The 17,625-nt window shown below is 44.3% G+C and overlaps 1 protein-coding gene across 9 annotated transcripts in view; it reads right to left on the bottom strand.

Moving 5' to 3' along the window:
• LOC146870867 (SWI/SNF-related matrix-associated actin-dependent regulator of chromatin subfamily D member 2-like) overlaps nt 1-17,625 on the bottom strand; it is a 1,426,174-nt gene that overhangs the window by 188,215 nt on the left and 1,220,334 nt on the right. For all 9 annotated transcript variants that reach the window (XM_085647047.1, XM_085647050.1, XM_085647051.1 and 6 more), the window contains one exon: nt 9,156-9,291. In XM_085647047.1, coding sequence (XP_085503173.1) covers nt 9,156-9,291 — 136 coding nt within the window. The remainder of the gene's footprint in view (nt 1-9,155; nt 9,292-17,625) is intronic.

The raw sequence follows: 17,625 nt of genomic DNA, 5'->3' as shown, positions 1-17,625 counted from the left end.
GAGTGCAGATTCCGCATAAAGTGTCTAGTGCGTTACAAATATGCAGAAAGTGCTAAGTAAAGGGGTAATAACAAAATGCAATGTGCGTCCAGAAACATCTCGAACTTTAAGAGTACATAAAAAGTCCGAGCAGTGCATAAATGTGCAAGGTACGCAGGACGGTCAAAACTAAACAGAGCAAACTATAGACTTCCTTATATTTATACATTTTAGCACATATAATGCCACAAAAAAACAGGTATCAGGGCTTTCCAAAGTTGTTAAAAGCTTCATTGCTGATTTAGTGGACCGAACCTTATATTTTAAAAAGATAGGTTTAAGATAAAACTTCCTAAAATGACAATAAAATTTGCAGAACAATAAAAAGTGACAGCAGCTTTGTTTTGAAATGTTATCACAAGGACACAGTATATTGGATTTGATCTTCATGTGCGGGAATGAGACTAAATGATGGACAATCCCCAGCCTTAAGCGGGTTAGGACAAATCGGTGAGAGTTATGAGTCACAGTTGTAAGATATGTCTGAAAACCTCTCCTTAGGTTCAAACCAAGATAAGAAGCTACAGTTATTAGATTACTAGACTGACTCTCTCTAGCCGCATTCTTATATGCTAGAAACCTTAGTTTTATATCTTTCTTTGGTATCAGTGCGGCTGCTTCTGGGTTCAGACGGATATTACAATCAAATAGAAGATTGAACCAGTAGTAAATATAGCTCAGCCATGGTATACGTGATAAATTATCGAGGTTCAAACAATCTTTAATGATTGATTGTGTGAATATTGTCTCTGTTTTAGACCAGATGGAGCGCCAGAGTAATAATGGGCGTAATGCAGCTAGGTCCATAATGAAGTCGATACCGACTTCCATATGAGTTAACAAATTTGGAACTGAAGGGGGGGCACATAACAATTTTTTCAGAAACTTATTTTCGTCAGTCTGTAAAAGATTAACAGGATGGTGGCCCCATACACCTGCCCCGTACAATGCTGATGAAATGCACCTAGCTTTATAAATAGCCAACATTTCTTTTATCCTCTTTTGCCCTAATTTAGCTGCGAATCTAAAAATGCTGCTGGTATTTTTGTTCATCTTCAATCTCACGTTCTCGTCCTCATTAGTCCATTTCCTGTCTCCAGAGAATGATATCCCCAGATAATAGAAACTGTTGACCAATTGTATCTTGTCTTTATCAATATAGAAGGTGGATTTTGATTTCACCTTCTTTCCACAAATCATAGCAAAGGTCTTGGTTTTGTTGACTACCAGTTTCCTGTCTTTAATAAATAGCACAAATCTATCTATAAGACGTTGTAAACCAATCTGTGTTCGTGATAAAAGAACAGCGTCGTCTGCGTATAATAAAATTGGGGTAACACTTCCGTCAATCATAGGGGCATCTGATGGCAATTTACTTAAAATCGAATCAATTTGGTTAATAAATAATGAGAATAAAAACGGTGCCAAGACGCAACCCTGACGAATCCCTCTGGCAACTTTAAAAAAGGGTGTACATTCCCCCAAAGGACCATAACGAACTTTACATGATAGTCCAGAATAGAGCTGTGCCAAAAAATATACGCACTCTTTAGGGGCACCAAGTTCTAACAGGATGTCCCATAAAATGTTGTGATCTACAAGGTCAAAGGCACTACTCAGGTCTGCGAAACAGAGGAACAGATTGCCATCCTTTGCAACGGTATATTTGTGTATAAGGAGGTCAAGATTAACGCACTGCTCCAACGTCCCCAGACCTTTTCTAAATCCATATTGTGCCTTTGATAAAATCGAATTGTCCTTGGCCCAGGTCTCAAGTCTTTTTAAAATTATTCTACTCATGATTTTTATGGACGCGTCCAGTAGGGAAATGGGGCGATAATTGCTTGCCTCAGACTTGGAGCCTTTCTTAAAAAGGGGAATAATTATAGACTGGCCCCAAGAAATCGGTATCTGGCCCTCCACTGTTGCATTAAAAAATCTGGTCAGAATGGGGGCCCACAGATGTAACTCGGATTTATATAAATCCAGCGGGACCCCATCCGGGCCAGGTGCTTTGCCACCTTTACTATTACTTAGACCCTCGTGGACCTCATCCAGACTTATAACCAAAGGTAATCTTGGCCAAGTATAATCATTTTCCTGAGGGAAATCTAAAACTAACCTATCCGGATTAAAAATATTTAAAAAATGATGCATCCATGAATTACAGTCTACATGAGAGGTTATTTCAGGCACTATATCATTTTTCAGAAAGGGACTGTTTATAGTATCCCAATAAAGTTTACTATCGTCTGTGTCTGCCGCAAGGTTGAGGTTGCTCCAGGCCTCCTCTTGTAGAGCTCTTTTCCTCTTGATAAGTGATGTTTTATAATCAACACGACAGTTTTTACTATTTGTAGGGTTTCGAGGTTTAGAGCTCAAAGCTTGTTTTAGAACATGAAGAGCGTGAGTACAACTTTTGTCAAACCAGCCCATGTTGATTTCTTTTTTCCCCTTATATGTTTTCGTGAGTAGGTTATCGATTGTTTCATTAATTGTGAGTAAGTGATTGAGTACAATATGCGGATGCACCTCATCACCAAGACAATAATTTATCTCCTTGTTACATTTTCTTAATACCTCCTCCAACAATTTGTGTGGAACAATCTTTGTCCATTTAATCCTTAACCCATTAGGTCTTACAGCCTCGACATGATTAATACGATTATTGACATCCGTATGTTTATAGCCCCAACAGTGCAGTGATAAAGAAATGCTATTGTGATCACTTAAAGTTTGCTCATTAACACACAAATTAGAATAAGCAATATTATTAGAAAGTAAAATGTGGTCAATGTAAGAATTAGCACCTCTTCCAGTGAAAGTTGGGCAATTAATATTTGCACTATTTTTCGTGCAACTTAACATATCCAAGTCAAACTTGGCTAACATCGTATTTAGGGCCATGCCATAAGCGCAATGTGGGAAGTGTAGACAGTCGATTTCCTCCGTATTTCCACATTCCCTTCTTAATCCACATAAATTACTCATGGCAAATGGGCAGGGGCTTATGTTGAAATCACCCAACCAAAGGATAATCGACTGGTAGCCTGATAATGCCTGGGTCCTCTCAATTTCCTTTTCTAACTGAATCAAAATTTTACCTCTATCAGCAGTGAATACATTATTATAAAAAGTAATCAATAGCAAATCTTTGCCTTTATCAAACTCTAGACATAATACCTGAGAATAAACATCCACTGAAACGCAACTTTTAATTTTACAAGAGTTTAGTTTAGTTGATATTAAAAGCAAAAGGCCTCCTTTAGCTCTGCCAGCAGTTGAGCTCACCGCATTCAAACTGTATGCTAAATAGCCCTCGATAAAAATAGGCTCTTCACACCAAGTTTCCTGAAGACATATTATGTCATACCCTATATTAATAAAATCCCTCCAAAAGGGGGAGCCCAGTTTTCTATTCAAACCTGCGATATTCCATGTAACGACACTGTAACCTATATTTAAGTCACAGTTAACAGCTATACAATCGTTAGGTGTATCTTCGGGAGAGAATTCTGGATTTAAAAAGGGATCTGCCATGGAAAGCTTGGTTGTAGTCGAAGTCCGTTGGGCCCCAGCGATCACACTATCAACTTCCACTGTGTTAAGTTCAGATAAGAAGGACGATTGAACAGCCACTGCTTTACTAGGTGAATAGCAGGTAACTTGTTTATCGTGCCTCCTTACTCCTTTCCGTATATTAGAACCAATGCATAATCTAGAATTTGATGGATGATTAACCTGCGTTGAGGTTTTTGGCAGAATATGTCAATCAATATCCTCCAAGGAGTCAAAAACCTGAAATCTATTATATGTAGGGATACGGAAATTCTGACAAGGTCTCAGGGGATTTACGGGGTCAATGTTACATGAGTAGATAGGTTCCTGTAAATACCTATAAAAATAGCCTAGTGGTAATAGTGTGATGTTAAATTCCCGAGTTGATGGTGGTGGCGCGTTTAAGAGTGTATTTTTGGCCCACTGACAAGTTTTAAAATTAATTATAACGCAATCTCCCTCGAAATTTTTTCTAAGGGGGCCTATCCATCCCACTCTCTGTACTAGATTAATCTGGCTGGCCCCTTCAATAGGGAAGTTACAATTAGTAGACAACCAGTGGAGGATTTTATTCTTCAATTGATCATGATTCTCCACTTGGCCATTTTTTAATTTAGGGATGTTAGCCAGCACTGCTACATACGCGCTACATTCTGGGGGCAGATTAATGCAGGGAGGGGGATTATTAGTATTTAATGGAAACATATTTGCTTCCTTAACCTTACGAGTTTGTTCTATTGGTAAGGTTGTTATGTTAGGCTGCCCTCTCTGTTTCGTATTTGCTGGTAAATTTATTTCTGGAGGTAACTGCGGACTTGTGGTTAAGATACCCCGAGGTTGACTAATGGGAGATTTAGTTGTGGGCACATTAGTTACAACGGCTTTCCCAACAGCAGTACCCTCTGATATAGCGTGTATTTCTACGCCTATTGTTTGTAGGTCTCGCTTCCCAATTTTATCAATAGATCCTTGCAATTTGTGGATCTCTCTGGCTAAATTATCCACTTTTTCATGTAGTGGCCTGATGAGCTCAACTAATTTATCAAAAATTGCTTCCATACTAGGGGTTTCCAGTGAAGTTTGTTTAGCCCTTGTGCGTGTTATAATCTTATGCTCAATGTTAGGTAGTTTTTTTAACCTTTTTCTTTGGTATGGTGCTCTGTCCTGTAGTTTTATTCCGCCCCCCTTTTTGATTAACCAGTGGTGATATTAACGGGGCAGGGCTATCTTCTGTGACAGACAATCTGGGGGTATTCGAAAGTTTCGATTGACTGCTAGCATTTAAGTCCTCCCTTTCCAAAGTAATTGGAGCAGTAAGTATTTCAGTATTGTGTAGGGAGTTTTCACTAAGATTGCCTTGATTAGTTGGCAGTGGTGCACTTGAACTCATGGATAGTCTTTTTTCTGTCCGATCTATCTCTTGGGTAAGAGCACTAACTGCTTTTACTAAGTAAGTGTCGATGGTATTACGAACTGAATCAGCTGATACTTTAGCTCCCCGCTTAACCATGATTAATGGAGATGGAGGGATACTTTTTTAACTCACAGGCACAATTACCACAATAAACAGTTTTGAACTAGTAACCAAATGTTACTCAATACGTTACATGTCCTTTGTCCACCGTTTGCCGATCCAAGGGGGGTGGCCCGACCCGACCTCCTTCGGCCTCTGACGGCCGCAGACGGTCCCGCCCTTGTCCCGGGCTTCTCCCGGCGCTACCCGCGCGCTACCCGCGACGCTGGAGAGAGGCTGGAATTTATATCGCCTCCTGGCGCGATGTTGGTGCTTCCGGGTCCTGTCCTGGCACGCTTGGGTGGCTGGGGGATGTAGTGCCTCCACTCTGCGGCCGCATGAGCAGGCGGTGCGGCAGCGGGAAGCAGACACCCTCGGCTTGTACACAGGACTCGTGTGGCAGGTGAGCACTTCTGGGCTGATGGCAAGCGGATTCGTCCCCCGCTCCCCCGAAGAGAGGCTGGAATTTATATCGCCTCCTGGCGCGATGTTTCCGGGTTCCTGTCCCGGCACGCTTGGGTCGCTGGGGGATGTAGTGCCTCCACTCTGCGGCCGCGTGAGCAGGCGGTGCGGCAGCGGGAAGCAGACACCCTCGGCTTGTACACAGGACTCGTGTGGCAGGTGAGCACTTCTGGGCTGATGGCAAGCGGATTCGTCCCCCGCTCCCCCGAAGAGAGGCTGGAATTTATATCGCCTCCTGGCCCGATGTTGGTGCTTCCGGGTTCCTGTCCCGGCACGCTTGGGTCGCTGGGGGATGTAGTGCCTCCACTCTGCGGCCGCGTGAGCAGGCGGTGCGGCAGCGGGAAGCAGACACCCTCGGCTTGTACACAGGACTCGTGTGGCAGGTGAGCACTTCTGGGCTGATGGCAAGCGGATTCGTCCCCCGCTCCCCCGAAGAGAGGCTGGAATTTATATCGCCTCCTGGCGCGATGTTGGTGCTTCCGGGTTCCTGTCCCGGCACGCTTGGGTCGCTGGGGGATGTAGTGCCTCCACTCTGCGGCCGCGTGAGCAGGCGGTGCGGCAGCGGGAAGCAGACACCCTCGGCTTGTACACAGGACTCGTGTGGCAGGTGAGCACTTCTGGGCTGATGGCAAGCGGATTCGTCCCCCGCTCCCCCGAAGAGAGGCTGGAATTTATATCGCCTCCTGGCGCGATGTTGGTGCTTCCGGGTTCCTGTCCCGGCACGCTTGGGTCGCTGGGGGATGTAGTGCCTCCACTCTGCGGCCGCGTGAGCAGGCGGTGCAGCAGCGGGAAGCAGACACCCTCGGCTTGTACACAGGACTCGTGTGGCAGGTGAGCACTTCTGGGCTGATGGCAAGCGGATTCGTCCCCCGCTCCCCCGAAGAGAGGCTGGAATTTATATCGCCTCCTGGCGCGATGTTGGTGCTTCCGGGTTCCTGTCCCGGCACTCTTGGGTTGCTGGGGGATGTAGTGCCTCCACTCTGCGGCCGCGTGAGCAGGCGGTGCGGCAGCGGGAAGCAGACACCCTCGGCTTGTACACAGGACTCGTGTGGCAGGTGAGCACTTCTGGGCTGATGGCAAGCGGATTCGTCCCCCGCTCCCCCGAAGAGAGGCTGGAATTTATATCGCCTCCTGGCGCGATGTTGGTGCTTCCGGGTTCCTGTCCCGGCACGCTTGGGTCGCTGGGGGATGTTGTGCCTCCACTCTGCGGCCGCGTGAGCAGGCGGTGCGGCAGCGGGAAGCAGACACCCTCGGCTTGTACACAGGACTCGTGTGGCAGGTGAGCACTTCTGGGCTGATGGCAAGCGGATTCGTCCCCCGCTCCCCCGAAGAGAGGCTGGAATTTATATCGCCTCCTGGCGCGATGTTGGTGCTTCCGGGTTCCTGTCCCGGCACGCTTGGGTCGCTGGGGGATGTAGTGCCTCCACTCTGCGGCCGCGTGAGCAGGCGGTGCGGCAGCGGGAAGCAGACACCCTCGGCTTGTACACAGGACTCGTGTGGCAGGTGAGCACTTCTGGGCTGATGGCAAGCGGATTCGTCCCCCGCTCCCCCGAAGAGAGGCTGGAATTTATATCGCCTCCTGGCGCGATGTTGGTGCTTCCGGGTTCCTGTCCCGGCACGCTTGGGTCGCTGGGGGATGTAGTGCCTCCACTCTGCGGCCGCGTGAGCAGGCGGTGCGGCAGCGGGAAGCAGACACCCTCGGCTTGTACACAGGACTCGTGTGGCAGGTGAGCACTTCTGGGCTGATGGCAAGCGGATTCGTCCCCCCTTTTTCTAAACCAATAAACGTGCCCGTATACTTTGTTTTAGAAAATAAAGCAGCCAAATATTACATGACGATACACCCACAGGTTAATATTCACATTATAATACAAAAGGATGCAGACGTATGTTGGTTTTTAAGGACATCTCATCCTGTTTTATAACGTCCCATGCTATGTATCTGCTCAGCTGTTGCCCTGAAATTGTTCAAAGACAGTATGGAAAGTCACTCAAAGGCAAATGTTCATTTTTTTTTTTTCTCCATTTAAAAAAAAAAAACAAATACAGAAAGAAAACATACAATTTTCTGTCTGTATTTATCTGTATAAATCAGTAAAAACAAAAAACTGGGAGCCTTAGTTACTATTGAGCTGGGCACTGTGCCTCCAAGTCACTCATTTAAGCCATATCGTTTATTTCTCGTGATAGCGTTTTCTGTCGTCCAGGCCACTATACATAAGATAATTGCCTCTGCTTTATGTCCCGTGCAGGGTTATCAGATAACTATCACTGACATCTCACGTCAGCAAGGGTTTTAAGTAGGCCGGGTCCTGCCGGTGCGGTGCTCCGCACCAAAAGCTCTAAAAAGCAGGTGCAACGAGGGTGCAATTCTGCCCTCACGGTTCTCAATATAAAAAGCTGACAGTGCCCGTCTGAAGGTCTGACCACTGCCTCCCGATATCAACATGAAAATAGAAAACAGGCAACGCTCAAAAATGCATGCTGATATAGTGACGGGAGGTTTATTTCGTTTGCAACATCTAGGAACTCATTTGTGTAAATCGGTGAAATGACTGGGGAATAAAAATAAATGCAGAGTGTGTTTGCATAATTATACTCATTTCAATGACATAAAAAATAGTTTTTTTACAAAGACGCAACATAGTTACTTCAACTAGAAAGAAAATGCCCTACAAAATCGTTTTTGCTGGTTTCAATGCTGAAACATTGAAGTGTCTAGAGAAAGGAAGGGAGCAACGCTCCGCGCGTGGTGCAATTAAAAACAAGCATTTGCAATGCAACAGGTCTCGCATTTAGATGAGTCTGTGCTATTGGCATTGTAAATGACTATGTTTTCGTTTTTGCAACATAAATAAAACGCATTGTCATTTACAATACTAATAGCTTAAACTCGTGTAAATGCGAGACCTATTGCATTGCAAATGCTTGTTCTGTATGTAACACAACTGAAGGAAGCCCATCCAAACCTATTTTAGATAGCAATAGGTCCTTGGAAACTCAATTCATTGCTAGAATAGCTGGTAATCCACCGTTTTCGACAAATGATTAAGGTTTCTGTGGTAATGATGTTCGAAGTGGTTAACGGATATGAGGTACTCCTGCTGCCAACTAATGTAACCATACTAATTACTAGGCAATTGAGAAAACCAATCTTTAGAAGGGATCTTTGGGGTCTGTAATGGAGTGGCCTCGTTGGGTAGGAGAATTTAGGTATAAATGTGAATTGAATACAGAATTGCGTACTTTTGTGTGCACTGCAGCTAAAACGATGCTTTCTGGAACTGTTTGTTGTGAAATATTTCTCGGGACTTTACAATACACATATGAACCAATGTGGAGTAAGAGACTGCCTACATGCTGTGGCAGGAGAAATGAGAAATGGGGTAAGGCAGTACATAGTAAGCAAAGGAGAGGACTACAGCATATTGCTTGTTTGGAACCACTCGTTTTTGGTGGTCATTTGCTTAGAGGAAGCCAATATGAATCATTACTTTAATTTGCTTAGCATGCAAATACTCGGTTTCAAAATGGTTTACTAAAATATTTAAACATACGCAAAAAATGTTCAAATAAATCAAACCTTCACATCCAGAGAAGCTATTTCCTGTTGATTCGTTGTTGAGGCAAGGAAACTGCTCATCTGGGCTTTTAAAGGGTCATTAACTTCTACATCAATGTCATAACAGGCAGTTTTCTTCTGGTCATTTGGATCCACGCTTTGAAAAGCAAAGAAAGGATACCCTAATTTTCATACATTCACAGAAATCAACATTTGTGTATTAAATGGCTGCCTTACCAAAACTAATTTTGAAATCAAGGTAGAGCTTTAGGATAAGGGAAGGCAAAGTGCTGTTTCCAATCAACACACCACATTTTATATTAGCATGTTTCCTCAAGAATAAATATAACTGCTTCAAAGGTTAAACCATATTGATTTTGCTCTATACTTTACAGCCACCGATACTTCCAGAAGTAAACAACTGTTCTACTTGTGCTGCAAGCACTACACAATAAGACCTGCGGATGTCAATGTTTTCCTATCCTACACTGTTCTTCACATTTTGGCTCCCCATCCTTAACTTTACTCAGATGTAACACTCCGCATATTAGGTGAACATCTCCTTGAATTAACAATTAATAGATTAGCGTATAAAAATACTGATTGTGTGCGTCAGGCTAATTCACTTCAAGTCCAGCATTTTGTGCTCATGGTGGATTCGGCCCATAACTTGTATCATTATTACAATTCCTAAACAATATGCCTTGCGATCAGATTGCCAAAAATGCATGGTCATCGATTTGCCAAAATGGCAAGTGTAGTGGAGGTTACATCACACACCTCTGAATTCTGCTTTATACAAGTTATCATTTGCACCGTTTACAAAAGTGGAAGTTCTCTATTGTGCCCATGTTAAAAAGTGGTATAGACAAAATCTTTGCTGTGCATGATGATTTCCTGAACTTCACTAAAGATTTTGAGACATTGCAGATTGTTGAATAATGTAAAAGATACAAATGGGCTCACTGAGAAGTGGTTTATCTCATAATGGTGTTAAAAGCACGGCTCTAAAGTTGTATACTTGTGGTGATGTGAATCAACCCATAAATCTCTGTTTACAATCTGAAGGTCAACGCAAACTTGAAGATCACCAGTGCACTTGCGTACCACAACTAACGTACAAAACCATAATGAGGATCCCAAGGGTTCTATTGTACCTTGTTCATAGCTGCAACGTTTTCAGTGCACTTCTATGTGGCATTTCCCCGTTTTCAGTGTGCTTATGTGTGAGATTTCAAGCTTTGTGACCTTTGAGTGACACTTTCTTTTTTTTTTTTTGTTGCAGAAAATGCAGGTATGTCCACGCAATGAGGAACATATCAGAAATTACACACTTTGGTGCAGTGGGGGTGGTCTAGAAATAATCTACAAACAAATTCAACACTCCTGTAAGTGTTTATGCACGAAGGCAGGATTTGTGCTCCCTGCTTAGCCTATGTGCTGAAAATTGTGACACTCTTGTCTAGCCCACAGGACCCGGATATCTCAGCTGTGGGGTGTGCAACTTTTGCAGAAGAGGGACATAATGTTAGACATAGCATGGCAGTGCCAATGTGAACCTTGAATGCTGCCTATGTATGCACTTAAGGGCAAACTCAGATTTCAAAGTAATTTTTACATGAGGTTAGTTTCGTTTTTTTAGGCAGGGGTAGATTAAGAGCTAGATGTACGGAAGGATTTTGCATTCGCAAATGGTGCAAATTGCAAGATTCGGCCGTTTGCGAATGCATAAAGCCCTTTTATAATGTATGAAAGGCTTTGTATTCTGAATTTAGGGAATCATAATTTTTTTGTGATTACCTAAATTGTGAATGCAAATAGACAATCTCAATTTGCAAATCCCTAATGCACATGTAAGACGCCTTTCCTAAATGTGAACTGTGCATTTAGGAAACACTAATTACCATCAACTTCAAGCTGAAGGATAACGTGCAAATTTTTATAGAAATGCATTTTGTAAAGTGCCATGTTGCGCACACATGCCCTTAGGGGCACAATTTAAATTTGGAGGTGCTTCAGGGGGACCTTAGGTCCCGGGCAACTTTGACCTTGCATTCGCTAGTTAGCAATTACCAATTAGGTAATCGCAAATTACCTAATGTGAAACCGTTTGCACCTATGGGCCTTTTGGCCCATAGGAACGAATGGAGCCATATTACCTAATAACGATTCGCTATTTATTGAATTGCTGTTAGGTAATATTAAAGAGTCGCAAAATCTTTGGCGATTCCTACATAGCATTTTGCGATTCCCAAATAGCAATTCGGTAAAAATCGCTTTTTGAGAATTGCAAAATGCTCTTTTGATACATCTGGCCCTAAGTGATTTGCCCAGAATCACAAAATGTTGAACTGACACCGAGACTCGAAACTGGTTCCCCCGTTCCAAAGTAGGCAGCTCTTGGCAGTAACGTTCCATCCTTTCCATATGCGTTTGGAGCAGACTCGTGTTTCGTGAAGCAAAATAGAGCAATTTACAAAGTGTGTACTCAAACAACATTAAATCACCATGTTCTGAAAAACGATATCCCAAATTCTTAGGCCCTTGAGAGAGCACAGGTCACCTGTTTTTCAGGGGACATTCACCCGATCTTTGACTGCAGCCTGCTGAGAGCTAATACATTGCAACATCTGTACAGGGGAGCAGCCTGGCCATGCTTGAGCATGGGCTTAGAGGGACAATAGTCAGGACTGCAGGACTCGAGACACAACAGTCTACAAGGAAACATCATCCTGAAAGCACAAACCTTCTTGAGATCACAGCGTGGGGTCGCAGGACGGAGGAGCCACACTTGTCTGATGACTGTACGCATGACAATAAAAACACAAAACTGCCCTAGACTACCTCAGTAGCTGCGTGGGCCAATCTGCTACATGCGTTGCCGTGCAGTCACCAGTGGGGTGGTGCCTTTGTGAAAACTAACAGGCACAGCGATGCCTGGGATGCAGGTGAGGCTGAGTTCATCCGACTGTGTATTTGCTTTTCAGGTCTTGGCTAGACAGGGCATGTGCTGTCTCGAAGCGATATGTTGGTGAGAAAAGCAACAAGACCGGCGCAATCTTGAACATGCAACCTGATGGATATTTTATTTATTTAGGAAGGTGTAGTGACAGCTGCAATCACTGGGGACATTTACTTACCCAAGACTACACAAACCATAATGCCTTGCACAACACACCCTTTTGGGTGGTACTATCCACATTAAAAAACGAGCACAAGATGCGAGTCAGCTGTTCCTTTCCTCCACAGCCAGCCATTGAAGAAGGGAGAATGCCTCCAGAAACGCGTTTGGCAAATGGCTAGAAGTTACATTGCTGGGACAAGCGCGCTGGGTTTTGCTGCCGCCCAAATGAATAAAGAAGGTGAAATCTCAACATCGTGTGTGGCGCTTCAATGCGAGAGCAACTTTCTTTTGGAGATATATATATATAAATATATCTCTATTACCTAATGGCAGTCGCCAGTAGGTAGTTATAGTTTGGACCTATTTTCCATAGGAAATTCGCAACATACTATTTGGAATAACTTTGGCGCCCGTTGAGGAATCTTCGCGAAATTTTCAAAACTTTTGCCCAGCTCCGGTCCATTCTGCTCCTATCCTGAAAGTCTCGGGATGATTCGTGTAGTGGGGGCAGAGAAAAAAGGGGGGTCCCAAAACGTGTTTTCCCCATGCAATTTCCCATAGGACCTTTAGCCGCAGCTACAGCTCGAACTGCTGAACGGAATTACACCAAATTTGGCAGAAAGGTAGACCTTGGTTCAGAGTCATGCCTTTTGCTTAAATGGTGTAAATCCGTTCAGTAGTTCCTAAGAAAATCAAAATCACATATCTGGGCGGAGCCTAACCACACATCTCATCGTGAGATCTGATTGGCTGTCAGTACTTCATCCAAGAAGTGTTGGCAGCCATCTTGGGACCAATATATGATAGCACCCCATTAAAAAGCATTGCAGTTAATAGAAGGTTTTAAGACTTTAGTTACATTATAAATCATTTGTTGATGGTACCATACTCATTTTAGGAATTGTGGTGTGTTCTAAGGTAATTTTACCATGTGAAAAAGCCTTCTGCTGTGATATCATGAATCATGTTTAAGAGAACTATTTTCTCATACTTTTCCCACAGAGGTTTGCAAGGCGATCTATAAGCTAAACTGAGAGCATATTTTCTGTAAATTCACATTCTCTTTCTCAGTCATGTGAGATTGAAGTCTGACATTCTCAGTAAAACATGTACATCCAACAAGGGCAGAGACTGTCAGTAGATTCCTTTTGTGTTCTACTGCAGCTTCCCAGAGTGTTCTAAAGAACAACTAGAGCGCTTACTGTCTTACTTATGACAAAAGTATGGCACACCTGAAGCCATCTTGATTGGAATAAACTGGTAACACTTAACATTTAATTTAAAAAGGAACACAATGAGGGGGTTCATTTTGCCATAGAAATTATGATTAGTGCTGAAGAAAGGAAAAATTAGGGCACATTTTGAGTGACTTCTCAAATCCTCTTCTATTTCATTAAAAAATTCTGACATGAAGACTGAAACATGCACTTTTAATACCAGCAGCAGACTTCGGTGGTGAGCAGTAGCTTTACTACAGTGATCTAATGAGCAGCTAGGGTGCTAACATTCAGAATTTATGGCAAATGTGTGACATATCTGAATACCTTCTTGATGGAATCAAAGTAAAAAACTGAAAGCATTTCCTACTGAGGAGACTGCAGTAAATGTGGAAATTAGGAAACTTCATAACAAATCTCCCAAGATGGCCACCAGAGACAAAAGAGCCCAAATGCAGCACAAATATCACCCAGATGTAGCCCAATGACAAAAGTGTGCAAAACACTTATTTTATGTGTTTTTGCAGTTTTATATAGTGCAGACTTGTCAGGTATTGGAGTGCTTTACAAGAGCCCTGGTTACATCACACAAGATCAAATTCATTTTGGTTGTAGACATGGGGAGATTAAGTGATTTGACCAGAATCACAGAATGTTGAGCTGAAGCAGAAACTCCAACCTGGTTCCCCAGTTGCAAAGTATGCAGCTCTGGAAGTAACACCACATCCTCTTCCCTAAGTGCAACATTTAATCAAGTGGTCAACTAGATAAAAAAACATAAAGATAACAAATAATTTAAAAGTGCTTTGTCGCTGTTTGAAAACTCAGAAAATATGTCCTCATTTTAGTTTTTTAGAGCACTAACCATAATTTTGATGCAAATAAGACCCTCTCATATATGTAATTTATAAAGGAAATGCTCTAGGTATTACAGTTTTGATTACATCAAGATGACGTCAGGCGTTCCACACTTTTGTAATGAATTATAGAATGTTAGCAATCTAGTGGTTCATTGGGATACTGTTGAGAGGCAGAGGCCAAGGGCACAGACTCTGAAAATTGAAGGCAGGTAGGAGGGTGCAGAGGCAACAATTTGACCACACTGGGCAGGCAGGAAGGGCAGTGGCAGCACAGCAGACTATGGAGGGCAGTGGAAAGGGGGGCAGGGGCAACAAACCAACAATACAGGACTGGCAAGAGAGGCTGTGGCAATATAATAGGCCATTGTGGGCAGAAGGAAGAGGCAGTGGTAGTACAACCATACATGCCAGCAGACCCGATTCAGCCAGGAAACGTCCAATGTTTTTAAGCTCAAATGGGCTTTATTTGATCTGTCTCCTGTCTACAATCTCCTCTTTTTCAATGTAACTCAAAGGGGAAAATCAATACCCCAGGTTTTTTTTCAAAATCTCCCTCTTACCAAGTTCAAAATGTTCGCAAGTATGGTACATTGGATCATGGAAGGCAGGAGGAATTGGGGTAGAGACATGGACTTGGATAACAGAGGACAGGAGGGACATGGAGAGGTGCACCAAACTGACCCTACAGGGCTGGCATCAGGGTTTGCAGCAGCACAATACACCACACAGGGCATGCGGGACGGGAGTGCAGCACAACAATCCATAGAAAGCAATAGGGAGGGGACAGGACCATGCACATGGACAACAGAGAACAGAGGGGAAAGAGGCAATGGTAGCTAGCTGACCATAATGGACAGACAGGAGAGAAAGCTGCAGCATAACAGACCATAAAGGGCAGGAGGGACGGATCAGGGGCATTACAATGGAACAGACAAGCCAGGAGGGAGGGAATATGGGTTTGCACATAGAAACAGAGGGCTGGGGGCAAGGGGGCAGGGCAGGAGCAGCAAGATGACCATGGAGGCCAGGCAGGATGGGCACTAGAAACAAGACACACCGTGGAGAGCAACAGTGAGACTATGATGGCATACACACAGACCATGGAGGGAAGGTGGGAGGGGGTCAGGGGCAGCTAGCTGACTACACAGGGAAGGTGGGAGGGGCCGTGGCAGCACAGAAGACCACGCATGGCACACGGAAGGGTTAGTGGCAGCACAATGGCTATTTTGGGCAAGAAGGAGGGTGCAGGGGCATGCACAAAGGACCATGGAGGATAGAAGGGAGGGTCAGGACCTGGGCACAGACAAGAGAGTTCAGGTGAAGGGGCCTCACAACAGACCACGCAGAGCAGGCAGGAGGAGCAGTTGCAGCACAACAGACCAGGGAGGGCAGAAGGGTGTGGCAGTAAAATGGTCCATGTAGGACAGGAGGAAGGGGATAGGGGCATGGCATGTCAACAGGCAGGGTGGAGATGGCAGGGACAGGTTACAGTCATCTGACAATGCTAGGCAGATGGGAGGGGAGTGGCAGCTCAACAGAACACTCAGAGTAGATAGGAGTGGCAGGTCCATGGAACATGGTGGGCAAAAAGGATGGCGCAGGGGCATGCACAAAGACATCGGAGAGCAGGGGGAAGGAGAATAGGGGCAGCAAGCTAAGCACAGAGGCTAAGCAGGAGGTCAATGATGGGGCATAGCATTGGGCAATGGAGGGCAGGAGGAGTGGACTGGTACATCATGCTAAATGGAGGGCAGTGGCAGCACATCAGACCATGCATGGCAGGAGGGAGGAGGCTAGTCCATGGATTCAGACATCAGAGGATAGGGAGGAGGTGGATGGGGCAGCAAGCTAACTGTTCAGAGAAGGTGGGTATTAGGAACTTTATTGTTTTTAAAATGTGTGTCTGTGCGAACTACTTAAAATATGAACAAGTATGCAGCATAATCTCACTTTTATTCAGGAAGAAGAGGACGTTTGTGACTGTGACTCCGGGCTCACTTGGCAGAAACACCCCCTGACCCTGCACCCCCACATCGCAAAACGTAATGCCCGTGAAAAGGGTAGGTGAACGCAGTGTTATATAGAACATAGTCCTGAGAGCACGATTGAAAATGAAAACTAGATATAGCGTATGGTATAAACTATGCACCAAAAAGTGTGATATAAGATGAACCGGGGTGTGAAATATAATATACAATACATTGTGAGCAATGACCGATTCATTGGAGAGCGCGAGATAGCACAGGCACTAGCGCGTGTTATGTGATATGCGCCTTGGAGTGTAATATGCACAGGGCAGTGTTGTGTAACCTAACTAGTCTCTAAAGTTGTAAAATAAAATATGTGCTGGGGAGTGTAACGTTGCATATGCACTGTGACAAAGATATGGATCCCAGATTGTAATATGTATGGCATAGCGCTGTGCGTTATAACATAGGCATCGAGGAAGGCATGTTAGATGGGGCAATATAACCCGTGCGAAGGCAAGTGTGGCATGACATATTGACGGGGTGGTATTACAGTGCACATGGGCTAGAGAGTGTCATAGCATACGCACTAGCTGGTGGAATACAACACCGAGGTGTGTGGCACTCGGCGGGCACTGGTGGGTGTAACACAGCATTGGGCTCATCCAGGAGCGCGCTGTGACTCTCAAGTGAGGTTCGTCTCCTTTCCAGAGAGTAAAATAAAAAGTATTACACATCCGGCAGTGGATGTGTGTTTTATTAACCGTGAGGGGGGGGGTTCTTGCATAGTTTTTGTCGAATTTTTGTCGAATTCGATTGAATGGCTTGGTGTGCGTGTGTATTAAATGTGCCCGTCAATAGCTACCCATGTTTGTATAAATAAACGACAAGGGTGTCTACTTGGAGAGTACCCACCGGCGGGGGCACCGGGATTAGGCACTATAGGGCGTCGGGCACGTCAGAGCTTCACTAGCGGTGTAAATACATACCACGTGGATTCATTGTATGCATAGTCGCCTTTTAATGAATATCACGCAAATCGTCATGGTGATAGGTACATACGGTTTGTCCTACATGTCCTAGGTGTTTCTATAAATATATATATTTTTTAAATATTAAAAAAACAAAGGCCGGCCCCGGGGGTTGGGGTCCCCGGGGCCGATTAAGGCTTTGGGAGGGGGGCCACGCGGCCCCCTTCCAATTTAATTTTTTTTCAAAAAAAAGTTTGGGGGCAGGCCCTGGGGGATGGGGTCCCCAGGGCCAATAAATTAGAAAAAGAAGGGGGGCCACACAGCCCTACTTCTTAATAAAATAAATAAAAGA

The sequence above is a fragment of the Triturus cristatus genome, chromosome 1_1 (genome assembly GCF_964204655.1).
Source record: "Triturus cristatus chromosome 1_1, aTriCri1.1, whole genome shotgun sequence".
Lineage (NCBI taxonomy): Eukaryota > Metazoa > Chordata > Amphibia > Caudata > Salamandridae > Triturus > Triturus cristatus.
Note: the sequence above shows the minus strand (reverse complement) of the source record. Positions and strands in the feature narration are given on the sequence as shown.